General features: G+C 38.9%; 1 protein-coding gene across 7 annotated transcripts in view; it reads left to right on the top strand.

The window, feature by feature from the left end:
• The window catches only part of utrn (utrophin), a 305,780-nt gene that overhangs the window by 22,370 nt on the left and 263,407 nt on the right, over nucleotides 1-20,003 (top strand). For 5 of the 7 annotated variants that reach the window (XM_089124741.1, XM_089124740.1, XM_089124743.1 and 2 more), the window contains one exon: nucleotides 17,351-17,412. In XM_089124741.1, coding sequence (XP_088980867.1) covers nucleotides 17,351-17,412 — 62 coding nt within the window. Of the gene's footprint in view, nucleotides 1-7,684; nucleotides 7,850-9,835; nucleotides 9,944-17,350; nucleotides 17,413-20,003 lie in introns of those variants that run through there. The other 2 variants (XM_089124744.1, XM_089124742.1) reach the window with 2 other exon arrangements.

Here is a 20,003-nt window from a genome sequence, read left to right as displayed (position 1 = left end):
TCACCCAGGCTACTCGCTAATATGCTATCTTGCGATATGTTGAGGTTACTAGCTTGCTAGTTTTGTGCCTATGTCACTCAGACTACTCGTTAATATGTTAGCTTGCAAGATTTTGAGGTTACTAGCTTGCTAGTTTTGTGCCTATGTCACTCAAACTACTCGTTAATATGCTAGCTTGCAAGATTTTGAGGTCACTAGCTTGCTAGTTTTGTGCCAATGTCACCCAGGCTACTCGCTAATATGCTATCTTGCGATATGTTGAGGTTACTAGCTTGTTAGGTTTGTGCCTATGTCACTCAGGCTACTAGCTAATATGCTATCTTGCAAGATTTTGAGGTCACTAGCTTGCTAGTTTTGTGCCAATGTCACCTAGGCTACTCGTTAAAATGCTATCTTGCGATATGTTGAGGTTACTAGCTTGCTAGTTTTGTGCCAATGTCACTCAGGCTACTCGTTAATATGCTATCTTGCGATATGTTGAGATTACTAGCTTGCTAGGTTTGTGCCTATAACACGCTGTAGTCAGGCTACTCGCTAATATGCGAACTTGCAAGATTTTGAGGTTACTAGCTTGCTAGTTTTGTGCTAATGTCACTCAGGCTACTCGCTAATATGCTATCTTGCGATATGTTGAGGTTACTAGCTTGCTAGTTTTGTGCCAATGTCACTCAGGCTGCTCGTTAATATGCTATCTTGCGATATGTTGAGATTACTAGCTTGCTAGGTTTGTGCCTATAACACGCTGTAGTCAGGCTACTCGCTAATATGCGAACTTGCAAGATTTTGAGGTTACTAGCTTGCTAGTTTTGTGCTAATGTCACTCAGGCTACTCGCTAATATGCTGTTTTGCAATATGTTGAGGTTACTAGCTTGCTAGGTTTGTGCCTATGTCACTGTCTAGTCAGACTATCTATTACACTGTTACACGTGTTTTCTTTCTCAAATGTTTACGTTCACTTAAAACATAACTGACTGTGTTTGCGTGAATACTCGCCAAGATTTGCGTGAATATTCGCGAGCATTATGTTATGTGTATTTGACTAAATATAATAAAAATAACTCAGTTTAGTGCTGAAAGACGGCTTTATGTGCCGAACTGATGTGTGAGGACCAAATATGTGGCTATGAGTAAATTATGCACAATATGTGGAGAGAGAGCGTGTGTAGCTGGTATTATGTATCTATTCTGCGGAAAATTATTGTTATAAGCATTTCAGATATTTCAGTATTGATGTGTATGAAAAAAAATCTATATTTTTGACAACACTAGATTGCCCGTATTATTTCAGATGCCTTATTAAAAGGCTACAATTGAAAAATGTATATATTATATACAAAATTGCGTTAAACGCCACCGCCACCCAGATTGAGGACCCGAAGTCTTTATATTGTGTTTTCAGGCCACGCCCCCTACATCATTAGGACATGCAGATGATTTATGAAATATTAATTGCATTAGGATAAATTACATCTATTATATATTTCAATAATCCAAGAATAATGAAATATAACGTTTAAGTAAGCTGAAAGAACGGTTCTGAGTTGTTGCATGTCTCTTATGGCTCTTACATGTTTGAATATGCACGAGATTGGAGAGCCGTGACGGAGGGGAAACAACTTATAGTGTATTTATATCAAGTCATACCAGTTTATAATGTCACAAGGGTGCGTAAATGATGGCGAAATATTGACTTTTGTGTAACCTGAACTGCTCCCTGAAATGAGAAAGGAAATTCACAAATTAGAAAAACAAACGCATAACCGAAAACATCAGCAAGTCGGCTGCAAAAATAAAATTAAGGGCGGTTGATTGGGCAGATTTAGTGTTTAGTTATGAGCTTTGGACTCATTTGCCCTCTCCCATGCTTTCAGAGGGGAGGGACAACGAGGGCGTAGTAGTGTGTGTTATTAGGGTAAAGTGAGTCCTCACTGACTCTTACGCAAAGCTCTCCAAATAGCCTTGCTTGTATATGTAAATGATCAATGTTTACTCATTTTCTGTGTTACCTAGGCGGAGAAATTCACGAATTGTCAGCAAAATGACTTGGTTACAGTCAGGGACGCGATAACCCTCGTGTCCTTCATTCACAGGAACTGGAAAGTGAAAATGAAAGTGAAAGCTGCTCTGTTCCTCTTTTCTCTGTGTGTGTGTGTGTGTGTGTGTGTGTGTGTGTGTGTGTGTTTGTTCAGTTGTTCGTAGCACATCCTGACCTTCGTCACACGTCACAGGAGAGCAGAGTCAACAAATGAATCCATAGGCCATGTGTTTCCAGACCCCATGCAGTGACTCGGATATTTACTCTGCCCTGCCCAAACCGTAGCGAGTCATCTGTGTCCAATGGGAACACAACAGATGGTGCTCTGGGATGCAAGTAATGACTGGAGAACATGTGGTCTACGTATACATTATTTTTGCACCTGGGAAGCCCAAGGTGGCTCTTTTGCTACATTTTAAAAATGCACTTCACACCTGTGATGCCCACCAGTGCAGTCTGCTCGAGTTCAGGCGACTCGCTAATGTGTTAAGGTGACTAGCTTGATGGTTTTGTGCCTGCTACACTTTCTAGTCAGGCGAGTAACTGTGCTAGAGAGCAAGGTTTTGAAGTTTTTGGCATGTGGCTCTTTCTAGTTAGGTGACTTTATTAAAATGCTAGCTTGCAAGATTCTGAGGCTACTAGCTTGCTAGTTTTGTGCCTATGTCACTCAGGCTACTCGTTAATATGCTATCTTGCATATATGTTGAGGTTAGGTTACTAGCTTGTTAGTTTTGTGCCTATAAAACTTTCTAGTCTGGCTACTCGCTAATATGCTAGCTTGCAAGATTTTGAGGCTACTAGCGTGTTAGTTTTGTGCCAATGTCACTTAGGCTACTTGTTAATATGCTATCTTGCATATATGTTGAGGTTAGGTTACTAGCTTGTTAGTTTTGTGCCTATAACACTTTCTAGTCTGGTTACTCGCTAATATGCTAGCTTGCAAGATTTTGAGGCTACTAGCGTGTTAGTTTTGTGCCTATATCACTCAGGCTACTCGCTAATATGCTATCTTGCATATATGTTGAGGTTAGGTTACTAGCTTGTTAGTTTTGTGCCTATAACACTTTCTAGTCAGGCTACTCGCTAATATGCTAGCTTGCAAGATTTTGAGGCTACTAGCGTGTTAGTTTTGTGCCTATATCACTCAGGCTACTTGCTAATATGCTATCTTGCATATATGTTGAGGTTAGGTTACTAGCTTGTTATTTTTTTTGCCTATAACACTTTCTAGTCAGGCTACTCACTAATATGCTAGCTTGCAAGATTTTGAGGCTACTAGCGTGTTAGTTTTGTGCCTATGTCACTCAGGCTACTCGTTAATATGCTATCTTGCATATATGTTGAGGTTAGGTTACTAGCTTGTTAGTTTTGTGCCTATAACACTTTCTAGTCAGGCTACTCGTTAATATGCTAGCTTACAAGATTTTGAGGCTACTAGCATGTTAGTTTTGTGCCTATGTCACTCAGGCTACTCGTTAATATGCTATCTTGCATATATGTTGAGGTTAGGTTGCTAGCTTGTTAGTTTTGTGCCTATAACACTTTCTAGTCAGGCTACTCGCTAATATGCTAGCTTGCAAGATTTTGAGGTTACTAGCTTCCGTGTTTTGTGCCTATATCACTCAGGCTACTCGCTAATATGCTATCTTGCATATATGTTGAGGTTAGGTTACTAGCTTGTTAGTTTTGTGCCTATAACACTTTTCTAGTCAGGCTACTCGCTAATATGCTAGCTTGCAAGATTTTGAGGCTACTAGCGTGTTAGTTTTGTGCCTATATCTCTCAGGCTACTCGTTAATATGCTATCTTGCATATATGTTGAGGTTAGGTTACTAGCTTGTTAGTTTTGTGCCTATAACACTTTTCTAGTCAGGCTACTCGCTAATATGCTAGCTTGCAAGATTTTGAAGCTACTAGCGTGTTAGTTTTGTGCCTATGTCACTCAGGCTACTCGTTAATATGCTATCTTGCATATATGTTGAGGTTAGGTTGCTAGCTTGTTAGTTTTGTGCCTATAACACTTTCTAGTCAGGCTACTTGCTAATATGCTAGCTTGCAAGATTTTGAGGTTACTAGCTTGCTAGTTTTGTGCCTATGTCACTCAGACTACTCGTTAATATGCTATCTTGCAATATGTTGAGGTTACTAGCTTTCTAGTTTTGTGCCTATGTCACTCAGACTACTCACTAATATGCTAGCTGGCAAGATTTTGAGGTTACTAGCTTGCTAGTTTTGTGCCTATGTCACTCAGACTACTCGCTAATATGCTAGCTTGCAAGATTTTGAGGTTACTAGCTTGCTAGTTTTTTGCCTATGTCACTCCGACTACTCGCTAATATGCTAGCTGGCAAGATTTTGAGGTTACTAGCTTGCTAGTTTTGTGCCTATGTCACTCAGACTACTCGCTAATATGCTAGCTTGCAAGATTTTGAGGTTACTAGCTTGCTAGTTTTGTGCCTATGTCACTCAGACTACTCGCTAATATGCTAGCTTGCAAGATTTTGAGGTTACTAGCTTGCTAGTTTTGTGCCTATGTCACTCAGACTACTCGCTAATATGCTAGCTGGCAAGATTTTGAGGTTACTAGCTTGCTAGTTTTGTGCCTATGTCACTCAGACTACTCGCTAATATGTTAGCTTGCAAGATTTTGAGGTTACTAGCTTGTTAGTTTTGTGCCTATGTCACTCAAACTACTCGTTAATATGCTAGCTTGCAAGATTTTGAGGTTACTAGCTTGCTAGTTTTGTGCCTATGTCACTCAGACTACTCGCTAATATGCTAGCTTGCAAGATTTTGAGGTTACTAGCTTGCTAGTTTTGTGCCTATGTCACTCAAACTAATCGTTAATATGCTAGCTTGCAAGATTTTGAGGTTACTAGCTTGCTAGTTTCGTGCCCGTTACTCAGGCTACTCGCTAATATGCTATCTTGCATTATGTTGAGTTTACTAGCTTTCTAGGTTTGTGCCTATAACGCTTTCTAGTCAGGCTACTCGTTAATATGCTAGCTTGCAAGATTTTGAGGTTACTAGCTTATTAGTTTTGTGCCTGTCACTCAGGCTGTTCGTTAATATGCTATCTTGCAATATGTTGAGCTTACTAGCTTTCTAGTTTTGTGCCTGTCACTCAGGCTACTCGTTAAAATGCTATCTTGCAATATGTTGAGGTTACTAGCTTGCTAGATTTGTGCCTATAACGCTTTCTAGTCAGGCTACTTGTTAAAATGCTAGCTTGCAAGATTTTGAGGTTACTAGCTTATTAGTTTTGTGCCTATGTCACTCAGACTACTCGCTAATATGCTAGCTGGCAAGATTTTGAGGTTACTAGCTTGCTAGTTTTGTGCCCATGTCACTCAGACTACTCGCTAATATGCTAGCTGGCAAGATTTTGAGGTTACTAGCTTGCTAGTTTTGTGCCTATGTCACTCAGACTACTCGCTAATATGCTAGCTTGCAAGATTTTGAGGTTACTAGCTTGCTAGTTAAGTTTTGTGCCTATGTCACTCAGACTACTCGCTAATATGCTAGCTTGCAAGATTTTGAGGTTACTAGCTTGCTAGTTTTGTGCCTATGTCACTCAGACTACTCGCTAATATGCTAGCTGGCAAGATTTTGAGGTTACTAGCTTGCTAGTTTTGTGCCCATGTCACTCAGACTACTCGCTAATATGTTAGCTTGCAAGATTTTGAGGTTACTAGCTTGCTGGTTTTGTGCCTGTCACTCAGGCTACTCGTTAAAATGCTATCTTGCAATATGTTGAGGTTACTAGCTTGCTAGATTTGTGCCTATAACGCTTTCTAGTCAGGCTACTTGTTAAAATGCTAGCTTGCAAGATTTTGAGGTTACTAGCTTATTAGTTTTGTGCCTATGTCACTCAGACTACTCGCTAATATGCTAGCTGGCAAGATTTTGAGGTTACTAGCTTGCTAGTTTTGTGCCCATGTCACTCAGACTACTCGCTAATATGCTAGCTGGCAAGATTTTGAGGTTACTAGCTTGCTAGTTTTGTGCCTATGTCACTCAGACTACTCGCTAATATGCTAGCTTGCAAGATTTTGAGGTTACTAGCTTGCTAGTTAAGTTTTGTGCCTATGTCACTCAGACTACTCGCTAATATGCTAGCTTGCAAGATTTTGAGGTTACTAGCTTGCTAGTTTTGTGCCTATGTCACTCAGACTACTCGCTAATATGCTAGCTGGCAAGATTTTGAGGTTACTAGCTTGCTAGTTTTGTGCCCATGTCACTCAGACTACTCGCTAATATGCTAGCTTGCAAGATTTTGAGGTTACTAGCTTGCTGGTTTTGTGCCTGTCACTCAGGCTACTCGTTAAAATGCTATCTTGCAATATGTTGAGGTTACTAGCTTGCTAGATTTGTGCCTATAACGCTTTCTAGTCAGGCTACTTGTTAAAATGCTAGCTTGCAAGATTTTGAGGTTACTAGCTTATTAGTTTTGTGCCTATGTCACTCAGACTACTCGCTAATATGCTAGCTGGCAAGATTTTGAGGTTACTAGCTTGCTAGTTTTGTGCCCATGTCACTCAGACTACTCGCTAATATGCTAGCTGGCAAGATTTTGAGGTTACTAGCTTGCTAGTTTTGTGCCTATGTCACTCAGACTACTCGCTAATATGCTAGCTTGCAAGATTTTGAGGTTACTAGCTTGCTAGTTAAGTTTTGTGCCTATGTCACTCAGACTACTCGCTAATATGCTAGCTTGCAAGATTTTGAGGTTACTAGCTTGCTAGTTTTGTGCCTATGTCACTCAGACTACTCGCTAATATGCTAGCTGGCAAGATTTTGAGGTTACTAGCTTGCTAGTTTTGTGCCCATGTCACTCAGACTACTCGCTAATATGCTAGCTTGCAAGATTTTGAGGTTACTAGCTTGCTGGTTTTGTGCCTATGTCACTCAGACTACTCGTTAATATGCTAGCTTGCAAGATTTTGAGGTTACTAGCTTTCTAGTTTTGTGCCTGTCACTCAGGCTGCTCGTTAATATGCTATCTTGCGATATGTTGAGGTTACTAGCTTGCTAAGGTTTCTGCCTATAACACTTTCTAGTCAGGCCACTCGCTAATATGCTAGCTTGAAATATGTTGAGGTTACTTGCTAGTTTTGTGCCTATCCATCTTTTATCCATGTCATAGCCTCCAAATGCTATGCATAGTGGTATTTTTTGCATCTGTGGTTTTAAAATATAAAACGGGAACCCAAAATATGCTTGGTTTTGTGGTTACTGTAGCTGGTTATGTTTTAGCCAGTGTGAGCATGCACGGATCTGAGGTGTATTCTTGCTTAAATGTCTCGGCAGAACGCTAGGTTTCGAGACACAGCCGTAGTCTCCTCATGACTTCATTTAGGAACCAGTCTGTGTGTGAGAGTAAGAAATGTTTTAGTCGTGTGTCTGTATGTGTTTAAAAAAGAAAACAGGAAGTTGATGTTATTTTTAGAAAGATTGCTTCTAGTGCCCTGTGTTTGTTTACTCTCTTTTCTTGAGCGTTTTGTTGTGTGTGTTTCTGTCAGATGTGTGTGTGCGTCACTCTGACAGGATGTGAACTGCATTTGACTGACAGGCAGCGGTTTGAGAGGAACCCATCACAGGTTCTCTCTGTTTACTCCCAGCATGCATTGCACTTCACAGCATCACTCTTCTCAGACATCTTTTGAAGTTCCTGCATGTTGCGTTCCTCTGTGTATCTCCTCTTGTTCTCCCACTTTATGGAGCAGACGTTATAAACATGAGTAAGTGGTTGCCGTGGAGAAAGCGCAGCTTTTTCAGAAAGCAGAGGAAGAAGTTTTCTTTTCCTGCGTTAGGTAAGCGCGCACTCTTTTACTTCCTGATTCAGCAACCGCTTACTTTTCTGACTTTGTGTTTCAGCTTCAATTCGACTCTGGATATATGCTTAAGCTGTGCTTGCACATTTAGAGACTGTAGAGTCATCCGTCTGTGTGGTGGAACAGTTGTGTGTATCTGCGATCATGACAGTTGAAGTATTGTTGGATGTGTGTGTGTGTGTGTTTTTGTCATGTTTGTGGGTATAATAGTGTGTTGGGTGTGTGGTAACGGGTATCTGAGCGTACGTCACTTTTGATCAGTTTAATTCATCCTTGATGAACAAAAGTATTAATTTCTTTTGTTTAACCCCCCCCCCCCAAAAAAAAAAAAAATCGTACATACCCCTACTTTTGAACAGTAGTGTTTAATGCTACAAAAGCTTCATATTTCAGATAAATGCTTTTTTTTTTACTTCCTATTCATCAAAAAGTCCTGAAATAAAGATGTATATTCACATAGAAAACAGCAGTTTTAAATTGCAATAATATTTCACAATATTGCTTTTAGAATCAAATAAATGCAGCCTTGGTGAGCAGAAGAGCCTTCTTTTAAAAACATTAAACATTTTACAGTATATATATATGTATTTGACCCACTTTCACCTTCAGAACTGCCTTAATTCTACGTGGCATTGATTCAACAAGGTGCTGAAAGCATTCTTTAGAAATGTTGGCCCATATTGATAGGATCGCATCTTGCAGTTGATGGAGATTTGTGGGATGAAGCTCCCGTTCCACCACATCCCAAAGATGCTCTATTGGGTTGAGATCTGGTGACTGTGGCGGCCATTTTAGTACAGTCAACTCATTGACATGTTCAAGAAACCAGTTTGAAATGATCCATGGTGCATTATCCTGCTGGAAGTAGCCATCAGAGGATGGGGACACAGTGGCCATAAAGGGATGGACATGGTCAGAAACAATGCTCAGGTAGGCCGTGGCATTTAAACGATGCCCAATTGGCACTAAAGGGCCTAAAGTGTGCCAAGAAGTGTACCATTACACCACCACCACCAGCCTGCACAGTGGTAACAAGGCATGATGGATCCATGTTCTCATTCTGTTCACGCCAAATTCTGACTCTAACATCTGAAATCCAGACTCATCAGACCAGGCAACATTTTTCCAGTCTTCAACTGTCCGATTTTGGTGAGCTCTTGCAAATTGTGGCCTCTTTTTCCTATTTGTGGTGGAGATGAGTGGTACCCGGTGGGGTCTTCTGCTGTTGTAGCCCATCCGCCTCAAGGTTGTGTGTGTTGTCTGCATACCTCGGTTGTAACGAGTGGTTATTTCAGTCAAAGTTGCTCTTCTATCAGCTTGAATCAGTCGGCCCATTCACCTCTGACCTCTCGCATCAACAAGGCATTTTCTCCCACAGGACTGCCGCATACTGGATGTTTTTCCCCATTCACACCATTCTTTGTAAACCCTAGAAATGGTTGTGTGTGAAAATTCCAGTAACTGAGCAGATTGTTAAATACTCAGACACCAACAACCACGCCACGCTCAAAACTGCTTAAATCACCTTTCTTTCCCATTCTGACATTCAGTTTGGAGTTCAGGAGATTGTCTTGACCAGGACCACACCCCTAAATGCATTGAAGCAACTGCCGTGTGATTGGTTGATTAGATAAGTGCACTAATGTGTATATGAATGTATATATTCCAATGGTAACGTCTATAATAATATCATAAAGTATAAAGCAATCAAAACATGCATTGACAAAAAGAGAAAGTTTATAGTTCCAAAATTCCATTCCATCACATTCCCTCGTGTCGTCACGGTGACCTGACATATGGTTGTCAGGGTGACCCACAGAGTCGGTCATGCTCTCGCTCTTGAGCATGCTGGGATGCCGTTCCACAGAGACGTGTGTGTGTTCTACCAGTGGAGCACAACATGCATGCCCACCCCTCTCTCTCTCTCTCTGCTTTCTGTCACTCTTTACTATAAGTGAGTGTAGAGGAGAGAGGAATGTTTAGTTGGACTGGATAACTCGTTTTGTGTTCTTGCTTTTCTCCATCATCTGTTGGTTTATGACTCAATGGCTACACACAGTATGAAACTCAGAGGTAGGCGACTATAGAACTGAATTTTTCACTATGTTACAGGTGTGTGTGTATCTGTTGTGATTGTGGTTGTGTGTGTTTGACTATGACTGTGTTTTCAGATCTGAGCATTTGAGAAAAAAGGGCAATGGGGAGGCTGTTTAATTTTTAACATATTTTCTACATGATTTATTTTATCAGTTCTTTTTATCATTGTTTTTTTTTTAAACTTTTTTTTAGACTTTATTTATTGAAACGCCACTGCATATACTGGATAAGGCTTTTATATAAAACATGTCATGTTAAATTAAATTTACATGAGCTCACATGTTCATTTGACATGCATAAATTAGGCAACAAGAATGTAGATAAATGATAATGAGAAAACGGTAAATAAACGTGCAACCAATGTGTATATATATATAATTAATCCAAGTGTGTTTTAGCCAGTTAGATTTCACTGCTAAAAATCAAGATCTAGTTTATAAAGGTATCATCAAGCATGTTTTCCACGAGTGTGCAGGTGTAACAGGTTTTGGCTTTCCCTGACCTTAAATAATAATATTTATAAGCTAATTATTAGCTTTTTTTAAAGGGACTGTAATGATGCTTTACAGCAATATTTCTAATAGTCTTTTTGCTGAAAATGCAGTTTGGCTACTGTGCCTTTAAGAATTTTATATGCAAATGACCTCCGTTGTGATTGGCTCCAGCGTCGAGCTTGCTTGGTGCGGTAGTATTGTGCTAATGTTCATCATTGTGCTAATGTTCATGTTCACTAAGTTGCTGAAGTCTGAGGTGGTTTGGACATGTAAATATTGGCGTTCATATGCTAATGAGTTTGTGATGTCATGACCAGGATGATTTCGTCCGATTGGGTCGTTTCCCAGTTTAGTTTGAGTAAATGTGCTGGTTGGACTGAAGATGAATTTGTGAGTGTTGTTGTCAAACTTTACTTTAAAAGTCAAATTGTTTATGATCTGAATGCCTTTTTGTAATCGAGTGTTTTCCTTGAACTGTTTCTCGCTCTGCCTTAACGCAGACAAGCTCGGGCAGGAGTTCACAGGGGAGGTGGATCCACCGCCTCAATTATGGGAATTTTATGCATTATGGAATGTCCCATAATATCTCATATAAGGAGTTACTGCACAGCTGTGATCAAAATGTACAGAAACAAGCACACATTTAGATAGCTAGCAATCTAAATGAACACAAACTGTAATTTTTTGTTGTTTTTGAATGAGTTTGAGATATGCAATATTCTAGTGTCTATGTAATGTCTGAGTCCTTCCTTCATTACAAGTTTATTTAAGTTTATCCCTTAATAAGAGGGAATTTGAAAGTGCCGTTAAAGGGATAGTTCACTTTGAAATTAATTTTTGATATGTTTTATCTTACCTCAAGGGCATCCAAGATGTAGGTGTCTTTGTTTCCACAGTATTTTCAATTTTGATATTTTTAGGTCAAACCGTTCTTATAATGGAGGTCTATGGTCACCACCTCAAAGAGCATGCACAGAGAAGTCCAAATTAAACATGATTTATTGACTCGTAAATGTAAGGACACATTGATGGCCTAAGACACGAAACGAGCGGCTTGTGTGAGAAAACGAACAGTATTTATTTAGTTTTTACTTCTTGTTAACAGCCGTCGAACAGATCTGAATCAGATGTCCAACTGAACCGAACTGAACCGTCTCCAGACGTTACGCCGGAAGTGATCTCTCGCGCGTCTACGTCACGCATTGTTTACACAGAGATTTCGGAAGTTTTACCTTTCAATAAACATATTTAGATATACGGGAAATCGCAAGACGTTTTCGATACGGTTCGGTTCAGTTGGACATCTGATTCAGATCAGTTGGACGTGGCTGTGGTTACAAGAGGTAAAACGATATAAATACTGTTCGTTTTCTCACACAAACCGCTCGTTTCGTGTCTTAGGCCATCAATGTGTACTTACATTTACGAGTCATTAAATCATGTTTAATTTGGACTTCTCTGTGCTGCTCTTTGAGGTGGTGACCATAGACCTCCATTATATGACTGACAGACAAGAACGGTTTGACCGAAAAATATCAAAATCGAAAATGCTGTGGAAACAAAGACACCTACATTTTGGATGCCCTTGAGGTAAGATAAAACATACCAAAAATTAATTTCAAAGTGAACTATCCCTTTAAGCCGAGCGCTGTTCCTAATCATGGAGATACTGTGTCTCGTTTTGTGACGGTGCTTTATGAACTATGGCCTCAGCTTGTCTCTGGATTGCTAAATGACTCTGAGTGAGTTGTAATTCATGCCACACATGCCTTCAGTCAGTCAGGGAGCGATGAACAGCGAAGTTTGATGGACACTCAGATATAACACACACACACACACACACGGAGTGTTTTTGGAGCGTGGGGCTGCAGTCACTCTAGGAATGTCAGGGTTTAGATAAAAGGCAAGTGTTTGCTTGTGTGTGTGATAGAGCAGGATGTGTGTGTTGTTCATTGCATGTTTCTGACTGTGATATATGTGTGTGTGTTTAGGTGAGTGTATGTATATATATATATATACACACTCACCTAAAGGATTATCAGGAACACCTGTTCAATTTCTCATTAATGTAATTATCTCATCAACCGACTGATTCAAGCTGATGGAAGAGCAACTTTGACTGAAATGTCAGTAACCAGACAGTTGACGGTAGCCATTGACTTCCATAGTAGGAAAAACTATACTATGAAAGTCAATGAGGTCCGATTACTGACATTCTTCAGAATATCTTCTTTCGTGTTCAGCAGAAGACAGAAACTCATGCAGGTTTGGCAGATCTTGAGGATGAGTAAATGATGACAGGATTGCACTATCCCTTTAACTTCATGAAAAGATGACAATGCAAATTGTCACAATGCAAATGTATGTCATGGTCTTAAGACTTGGCATCATTCTCTACTACATAAAAAAATGTATATGTGTATATGTGTATATATATATATATATATATATATATATATATATATATGAAAAGTTCAGATGCAAAAGCCTCTAAGTGCCATTTGAAATTTTCTTCTAGAATGATCATTTTTATCAAGCTTGTATATTTAAGTTCAGTGATTTCACTTAAATTGCAATGAAGATTACCTATTAATTGTAATTTAAGTGAAATTACTGAACTTAAATATACACGTTTGATAAAAATCATCATTAAAGAAGAAAATTTCAAATGGCACTTAGAGGCTTTTGCATCTGAACTCTTCATATATACACTGTAAAAATATTTTCACATATTTTCTTTTGTCAAATCAACTTTATAATAATTTATTTAGTTGAGATAACTTATTATTTTGAGTTTCTGATGGTTAAATTAATCTCCTTCATTGTATTAACTCACTTTTTCCAGTTCAGTCAACTTAAAATTTTACGGCAACCAGGTTACTTACTTTAAGTTAAACCAACAATATTTTTTTACAGTGTAGTAATCACAACATTTTTTCTTTTGTCAAATCAACTTAAATAATTTATTTAGTTCAGATAACATATAATTTTGAGTTTCTGATGGTTAAATTATTCTCCTTCATTGTATTAACTCACTTTTTCCAGTTCAATGATCTTAAAATTTTAAGGCAACCAGGTTTTTTTTACAGTTATATATGTATATGTGTATGAAGAGTTCAGATGCAAAAGCCTCTAAATGCCATTTGAAATTTTCTTCTTTAATGATGATTTTTATCAAACTTGTATATTTAAGTTCAGTGATTTCACTTAAATAACAATTAATATTGCCATTTAAGTGAAATCACTGAACTTAAATATACAAGATTGATAAAAATCATCATTAAAGAAGAAAATTTCAAATGGCATTTAGAGGCTTTTGCATCTGAACTCTTCATATATATATATACAATCTATTACACTAACACCTCTTTTGTCCATTCAGAGCCGTTAGTTGTGCAGTATGAGTAAAGATGACACTGACGGACATCTGCATTGTTGACAGTGATGATGATCTGTTTCTACCTGTGTGTGATCGACGTGTGCTAGTGGGCTGTGTACGTGTGTGTGAGAGAGAGAGTTATGTGTGGTGTACTCTCCTTCACACTGTCTCTCTTGCCTGCAGTGCATTCCTGGCTTTCTGGCCCTCACACACACACACACACACCAAAGATCAGGCGACCCGGCAGGCTGGTGGTCTTAACCTTTGATCCCTCTAGAGTTCAAGCTGGTTTTCACAGTGATTTTTGCTATGAACATTCTTCCGTGTGTGTGTGTGTGTGTGTGTGTGTGTATGTGTGGGAATCTTGTCTCTTGTTGACAGGATCTCACACAGGCTCTGTTTAGATTCAATCAGGGATATATGACACATTGTGACACTAATGCTGTAAAGTTTAGACTTGATCCTGCGTTAGGCTCCGCCTCCTCCTGTCGGGGGTCAGCTTTGATTGACAGTTGTTATTGGTCTCATACTTCAAGGCATCTTGCGGTTTAAACGTTGTCAATGAGTAACTGGTTTAAAGGCCTCTGGTGAAGAGCAACACATGGGGTTTGTGGAGGAAAGTCTGCAGAAGTGATTGTTATTGGTGATGGACTTTTATTGGTAGATGAAAGCATTATATCTACACAGTGTGTGCAGAACTGTGCTTGAACTCTACAGAAATATGCTGGGCTGGATTTGCAATTGTGCGGCCAGCTCTAATATAAAGAAAATGTGACTGGCTGATACTTTAATGAGGGAAATGGGACACTTTTATTTGGGTTGTATTTATATCTGTCAGTATATAGTATTTCTGTACTATTTCTAACTACTTATTAATCCCTTTGTTGTCACCCTCCTTTTTGAGAATGGGGGTTAAAATGCACTAAATGGATTTAATTCTAGAATGCTTTGGAATATATACCCAAATTTGGTCTTGTTTTAAAGAAAACACTTCGCAGATTATTGCTGAAGTGAAAACACTTCAAAAGTTATGGAAGTTTAAATTTACAGTAAATCAAATATACTGTACTATATATTTTTTATTTTATATAAAATATATATTTTACAAAAACATTTTTACTCTAAAATTACTATAAAATCAAATCGATAAATCTAACCAAGTTATGTTCCAAATTTAAAGTTGATATCACAAAAATTGAAGTTCCCATGAGATTTTGTTTAGGCGTAGTACCAAAAATAGCCACCGGGTGCCTTTGAATTCCATTGAATTTAGTTGTACACATTAATACATTTCTGTCCAAATATCAATTCTGTCACATAATCTGGAACCTTGAGACAGATCTTTCTGACAATATGTGTTTTGTCAAGATTAAATAAGGTTTTGATCATAAATTATGAAATATAATGATGCCCAAAAGGGGGAGGAGCCTGATTAAATAAGTACCGTTTCTATGGTAACACAACGTTTTCACAGGATGAATTCTGAGTTCATAAGCTTTCAAATGATGCCTAATTTGAAAACCTTTGTGATGTAATAAAAAAGGCGATAAAATATATAATATAATATATATAATAATATATATATTAGAATTTTTAGAGGATAATATACTATATTTTTTTATTGAAAAATACTACATTATATGTTTTATTATGAAGTTTTAGCATAAAAACAGAATTTTCAAGGATTAAAAGTGGGTGCATCGACTTTTTGTGATAAAGGTCAGAACTCCTGTTATGATGCAGATTTTTTGAGGAGCACTCTTGTCAAAAATTCATCATTTACTCTTCCTACATAATTTGTAAAACAGAACAGGGGTAGAATATCTTAGAGTCTTAGACGTTTCCGATGATATATAATTTGTCATAATTAGATTAGGATTTAATAGAAATATAGTGAAGTAAAGTTATTTGTCCCGGTACCGGGACGGTGACCGTTAAAGGAGCTAAACGCAAGTCTCTGAGTTTTTGCAGAACTACGCCCCCTCTGGCGACAAGCGAAACTGCAACCAGAGCTGTGCGCGTTCATGGAGGAACACACACACACACATACGCACGTTTGCACGAGTTGTTCATAACCTAAGGAGCATTAGCGGCACACTGTGCGGCACACATCTTTTGTTACAGTCATAATGAGGTAATACAGTAATAAATCTGCAAGTCATTTAAAATATATGAAAGGAAAGGCATTCGAGTAAATTACACACTTATGTGTGTGAGAGGGGGAAACGGGGGTAGTAGAAAACTTCGGTTTTTGTTTCCATCTATCTCCCTGTGCTTACTGTATCCACTTATGATTGAATTATTATGGAAACACGTTCAGTTATCACTTTGTATAGGACCCGTTTGAGCCCGAGAGCAGACCGGAGATCTCTCCGTTTGTTGAAAGCTTCCCGATGTTGACTCTCGTCTTATTCCGACGCCTGGCACTGGACAGACTGAAGTTTTATTTTCTTTGTCTCACGCGGAGTTTGCGTTGGGGTTTGGAATGAACTACAAGCCAGTCTCTTTCCGCGCCATATACAGATATGAAGTGCACGTCACCGAAAGCAACAGATATGAGCTGGATTTTTATTAATCATCGGCTAATTTCAAAATCAGCAAAGACAGCAATAAGAGAGATCGGCAACAGGCCTGGTAGGATCATTTCATTTCTTTACTTTTAATGAAGATGGTAGTGTTAAGCGTCTGCGACTTACTTTCACTTTGATTTGCGATAGATTGCGGCGCGCCCCTGGTTTGATGAACAGGGGCTCAGCTACTCATCTGAGGTGATGCGCGTCGTCATATATGACTAAAATAACATGACATAACCAGATGCATTTACACTTGTCCAGTTTCGTCTGCAATGCGGCCTAGACCACGTCCTCATGAGCGATCGGATTCAAATCCGTCTCTAATGCGTTTCGGACGGCATTTACACCCTGGTCTTTTCACGATCGAATAGCTATCCGATCACAGAAAACGCATGAAGTGACCAGGTGTAAACAGCCCCTTTGAATCCATCGTCTACTTTTGTGGAAAGCTGACTAGAGTTGTCTTCTCTGATACGGCGGCGAATAGCTACACGAACCTGCCAGACATAGCCAGGCGAGCGCGAACGCGCATGACGTCACGCCCAGTCTCAGATTCGAGCCCGAATCCGTCTTATATATTTCACTGTACAGGATTATAGAGGCGATCGCAGTGATCAAAGAAGGGCTCATTCAGCCCATCAGGCGATTGTTTAAGCATGTGTGGGTTAGAAAACGGCTATTTTTAACATGAAAAGTTGCGCAATGCACCTTTAAGGGGTTAAATAAATCTATTGTACCTGAAAATCTAAGTTGTTTAATTCATATTTTGGTCATTTTAAAGCCCTTGTGTTTGTAATTGGCTTTTTTGTTATTATTTTTCCCAACAAAGCTAACTACCGTATCTTGTGATATGCATCGTTGTGGTTGGTCATATCGCCCAGCGCTTCCACGTGTCATCAAACCCGCTGTAACTCTCTCTCTCACATCTCTGTTTCAGACGAACACGATGCCGTACAGAAGAAGACCTTCACCAAGTGGATCAACGCTCAGTTCTCCAAGGTAAGCGCAGATCTCCTGAACTTCTGCTTTGATGGCGGGTCTCCTCAAGAACCACTCAAGATCTCACACACATCTGAAACTTTAGTGTCCTTCCTCATGGTGCTGTCACACCTGCCTCATTTAGTTCGGTTGAATCACACTAGAGTTCGTTTGGGCCGGTGTGAATGCAGCCATCAGCCGTCTTCTGTCTGCGATAACCAATCAGAGGCCAGGATTGAAATGATGCATTTGCATCAGGGAGGCTGCCATGTTTTAGTGATGTGTTCGGTGTCCGAGGTCAGTCCCGGGATAATCACTCTCTCGCATAATTAATGATGACGAGAGCACCCTGTCTAAAGTTTCATGTGAAGGAGGAGCATCCCAGCCAGGGGAAAAACACACACGTGAGCGGTGAAGAAATGAATGGGATCTTAAATGGGATGCATACCTGTCAACACTCCCCAGGGTTCAAGACCATTTTTTGAGAATGTGCAAGTTAAAATTGTATGTGGTCGCTTACTGTATGTGCGAGTGGACGCAGCGGTCCGTAAGTTATGTTCAAAATGAACGAGTAGGCTACATCATGAATCTATTTTCTAAACCGTGTTTTTGATTTATCCTGAATCCCTACGGTACGCCTATAATAAGTGTGCCTGCGTGACTCGCCATAGACATTAATGGACAGAAGTAGTTCTTCCGCAAGACACGTGCGGTTTATTCATTGACGAACGTAGACGTCACGCGCATTTCACACTGATGGTGGAACGTGCCAATTACGAATTCACGAATTAAAGGGTTAGTTCACCCAAAAATGAAAATTCTGTCAGTATTTACTCACCCTCATGTTGTTCAACCCCGTGAGACCTTCGTTCATCTTCGCAACACAAATTAAGATATTTAAGATATTAAGATCGCTCCTGCATACAGTCCATAGGCTTCTTGAGGGAATGACACTTGCTGTCCTCAAAGTCATTAAAGACATCGTTAAAATAGTCCAAGTGACTACAGCGGCTCAATCTTAAGTTTATCAAACGACGAGAACACTTTTTGTGCGCAAAAACAAACAAAAATAACGAGTTTATTTCAACTATTCGTTTATTTCTCCCTCTGCGCGAGTCAGGTTACTAGTTTAATAGCGTAAGCTTCTGTTATTGTACGTCACACGCATCACACACATGACCAGCGTCGGCCAATAGTGAGCCTACGTGTGACGTAGCTTTACGCAATCACACTACGTTAACTGACTACAGGCTCATGGAGAAGGAAGTGAATAGTTGAAATAAAGTCGTTATTTTTGTTGTTTTTTTGCGCACAAAAGTGTTCTCGTCGTTTGATAAAGTTAAGATTGAGCCCCTGTAGTCACTTGGACTATTTTAACGATGTCTTTAATGACTTTTCGAGGCCAGCAAGTTTCAATCCCTCAAGAAGCCTATGGACTAGTATGCAGGAGCGATCTTAACCAGTTAACTGTCACCGTCACGTTTGCCACTATATTTTTAAAACAATAATATCTTAGTAAATACCTTAAATAATATTGACAAACTATATATCATTTGAAAGCTTACAATCTCTAGTTTCCATATTTGGTGACTGATTTTCAAAATATATTACAGAGGAGCCATAATTTATCAATATAAAACAAGAATATTTTCATACTCATAAGGCGTGTTCAGACCTTTATTTTAAAATAGCAGTAAACATGAAAAATCATGAAAAAATGGTAGATACCTCAGTTTGTTTTCATGCCAAAAGTTCAAAAGATAGAATCCATTCAATTATTTTGGAAAAAAAAGGTCTGAAAAGTTTAAAATATCAAGAAAAAAATAATAAATTCACCATTTGTGACGTGGCAGCTAGCTATGACTTGCATGCGTGTTCTTTGTATGCGTTTCTTAGAGGTTCAATTCATATCAAAATCTGCCAAACTTCCCATGCTACTCCTGAATAGGATCTCTACTTCAGAAATTGTATGAAAATTGTGAAAATAATGGTTCATGTCACTCAAAACACGAATGGAAATGCAGACGCCCTTATATGGGCAGTAATGGAGTCTGATTGTGCCCTAGTGAAAAAGTTTGGTACTGCGCTCAAACAAAATCTTACTGAAAGCTCATTTTTTGAGATATGAACCTAAAACCTGTTCAGATTTTTGGCTTTGATTTTTCTGCAGTTTTAGGGTAGCCCAGGTTTTGTAAATATATATTTTATGTAAAATATGAATAATTAATATTTTTACATTGTACATTTCCATAAACTCAAACTTCTATAACTTTTTTTCTGTTTCACTTTCTTAATTTTTTTCACTTCTACAAAAATCTGCCAAATGTCTTCTTTAAAACAAGACCAATCATATGTCTATATTCCAAAGCATTCTTGAATTACAACCATTTAAGTTCGAAATGTGCATTTCCATGTCTATTCAAAAAAGAGGGGGTGACAGTTAACAGGTTAATATCTTAAATATCTTAATTTGTGTTGCGAAGATGAACGAAGGTCTTACGGGGTTGAACAACATGAGGGTGAGTAAATACTGACAGAATTTTCATTTTTGGGTGAACTAACCCTTTAAGGCGTATAAAAATGAAAATGTCTCACGAAACAGCGTGCCCCTT

The sequence above is a fragment of the Pimephales promelas genome, chromosome 20, assembly GCF_988280905.1.
Source record: "Pimephales promelas chromosome 20, fPimPro1.hap1.1, whole genome shotgun sequence".
NCBI lineage: Eukaryota > Metazoa > Chordata > Actinopteri > Cypriniformes > Leuciscidae > Pimephales > Pimephales promelas.
Note: the sequence above shows the minus strand (reverse complement) of the source record. Positions and strands in the feature narration are given on the sequence as shown.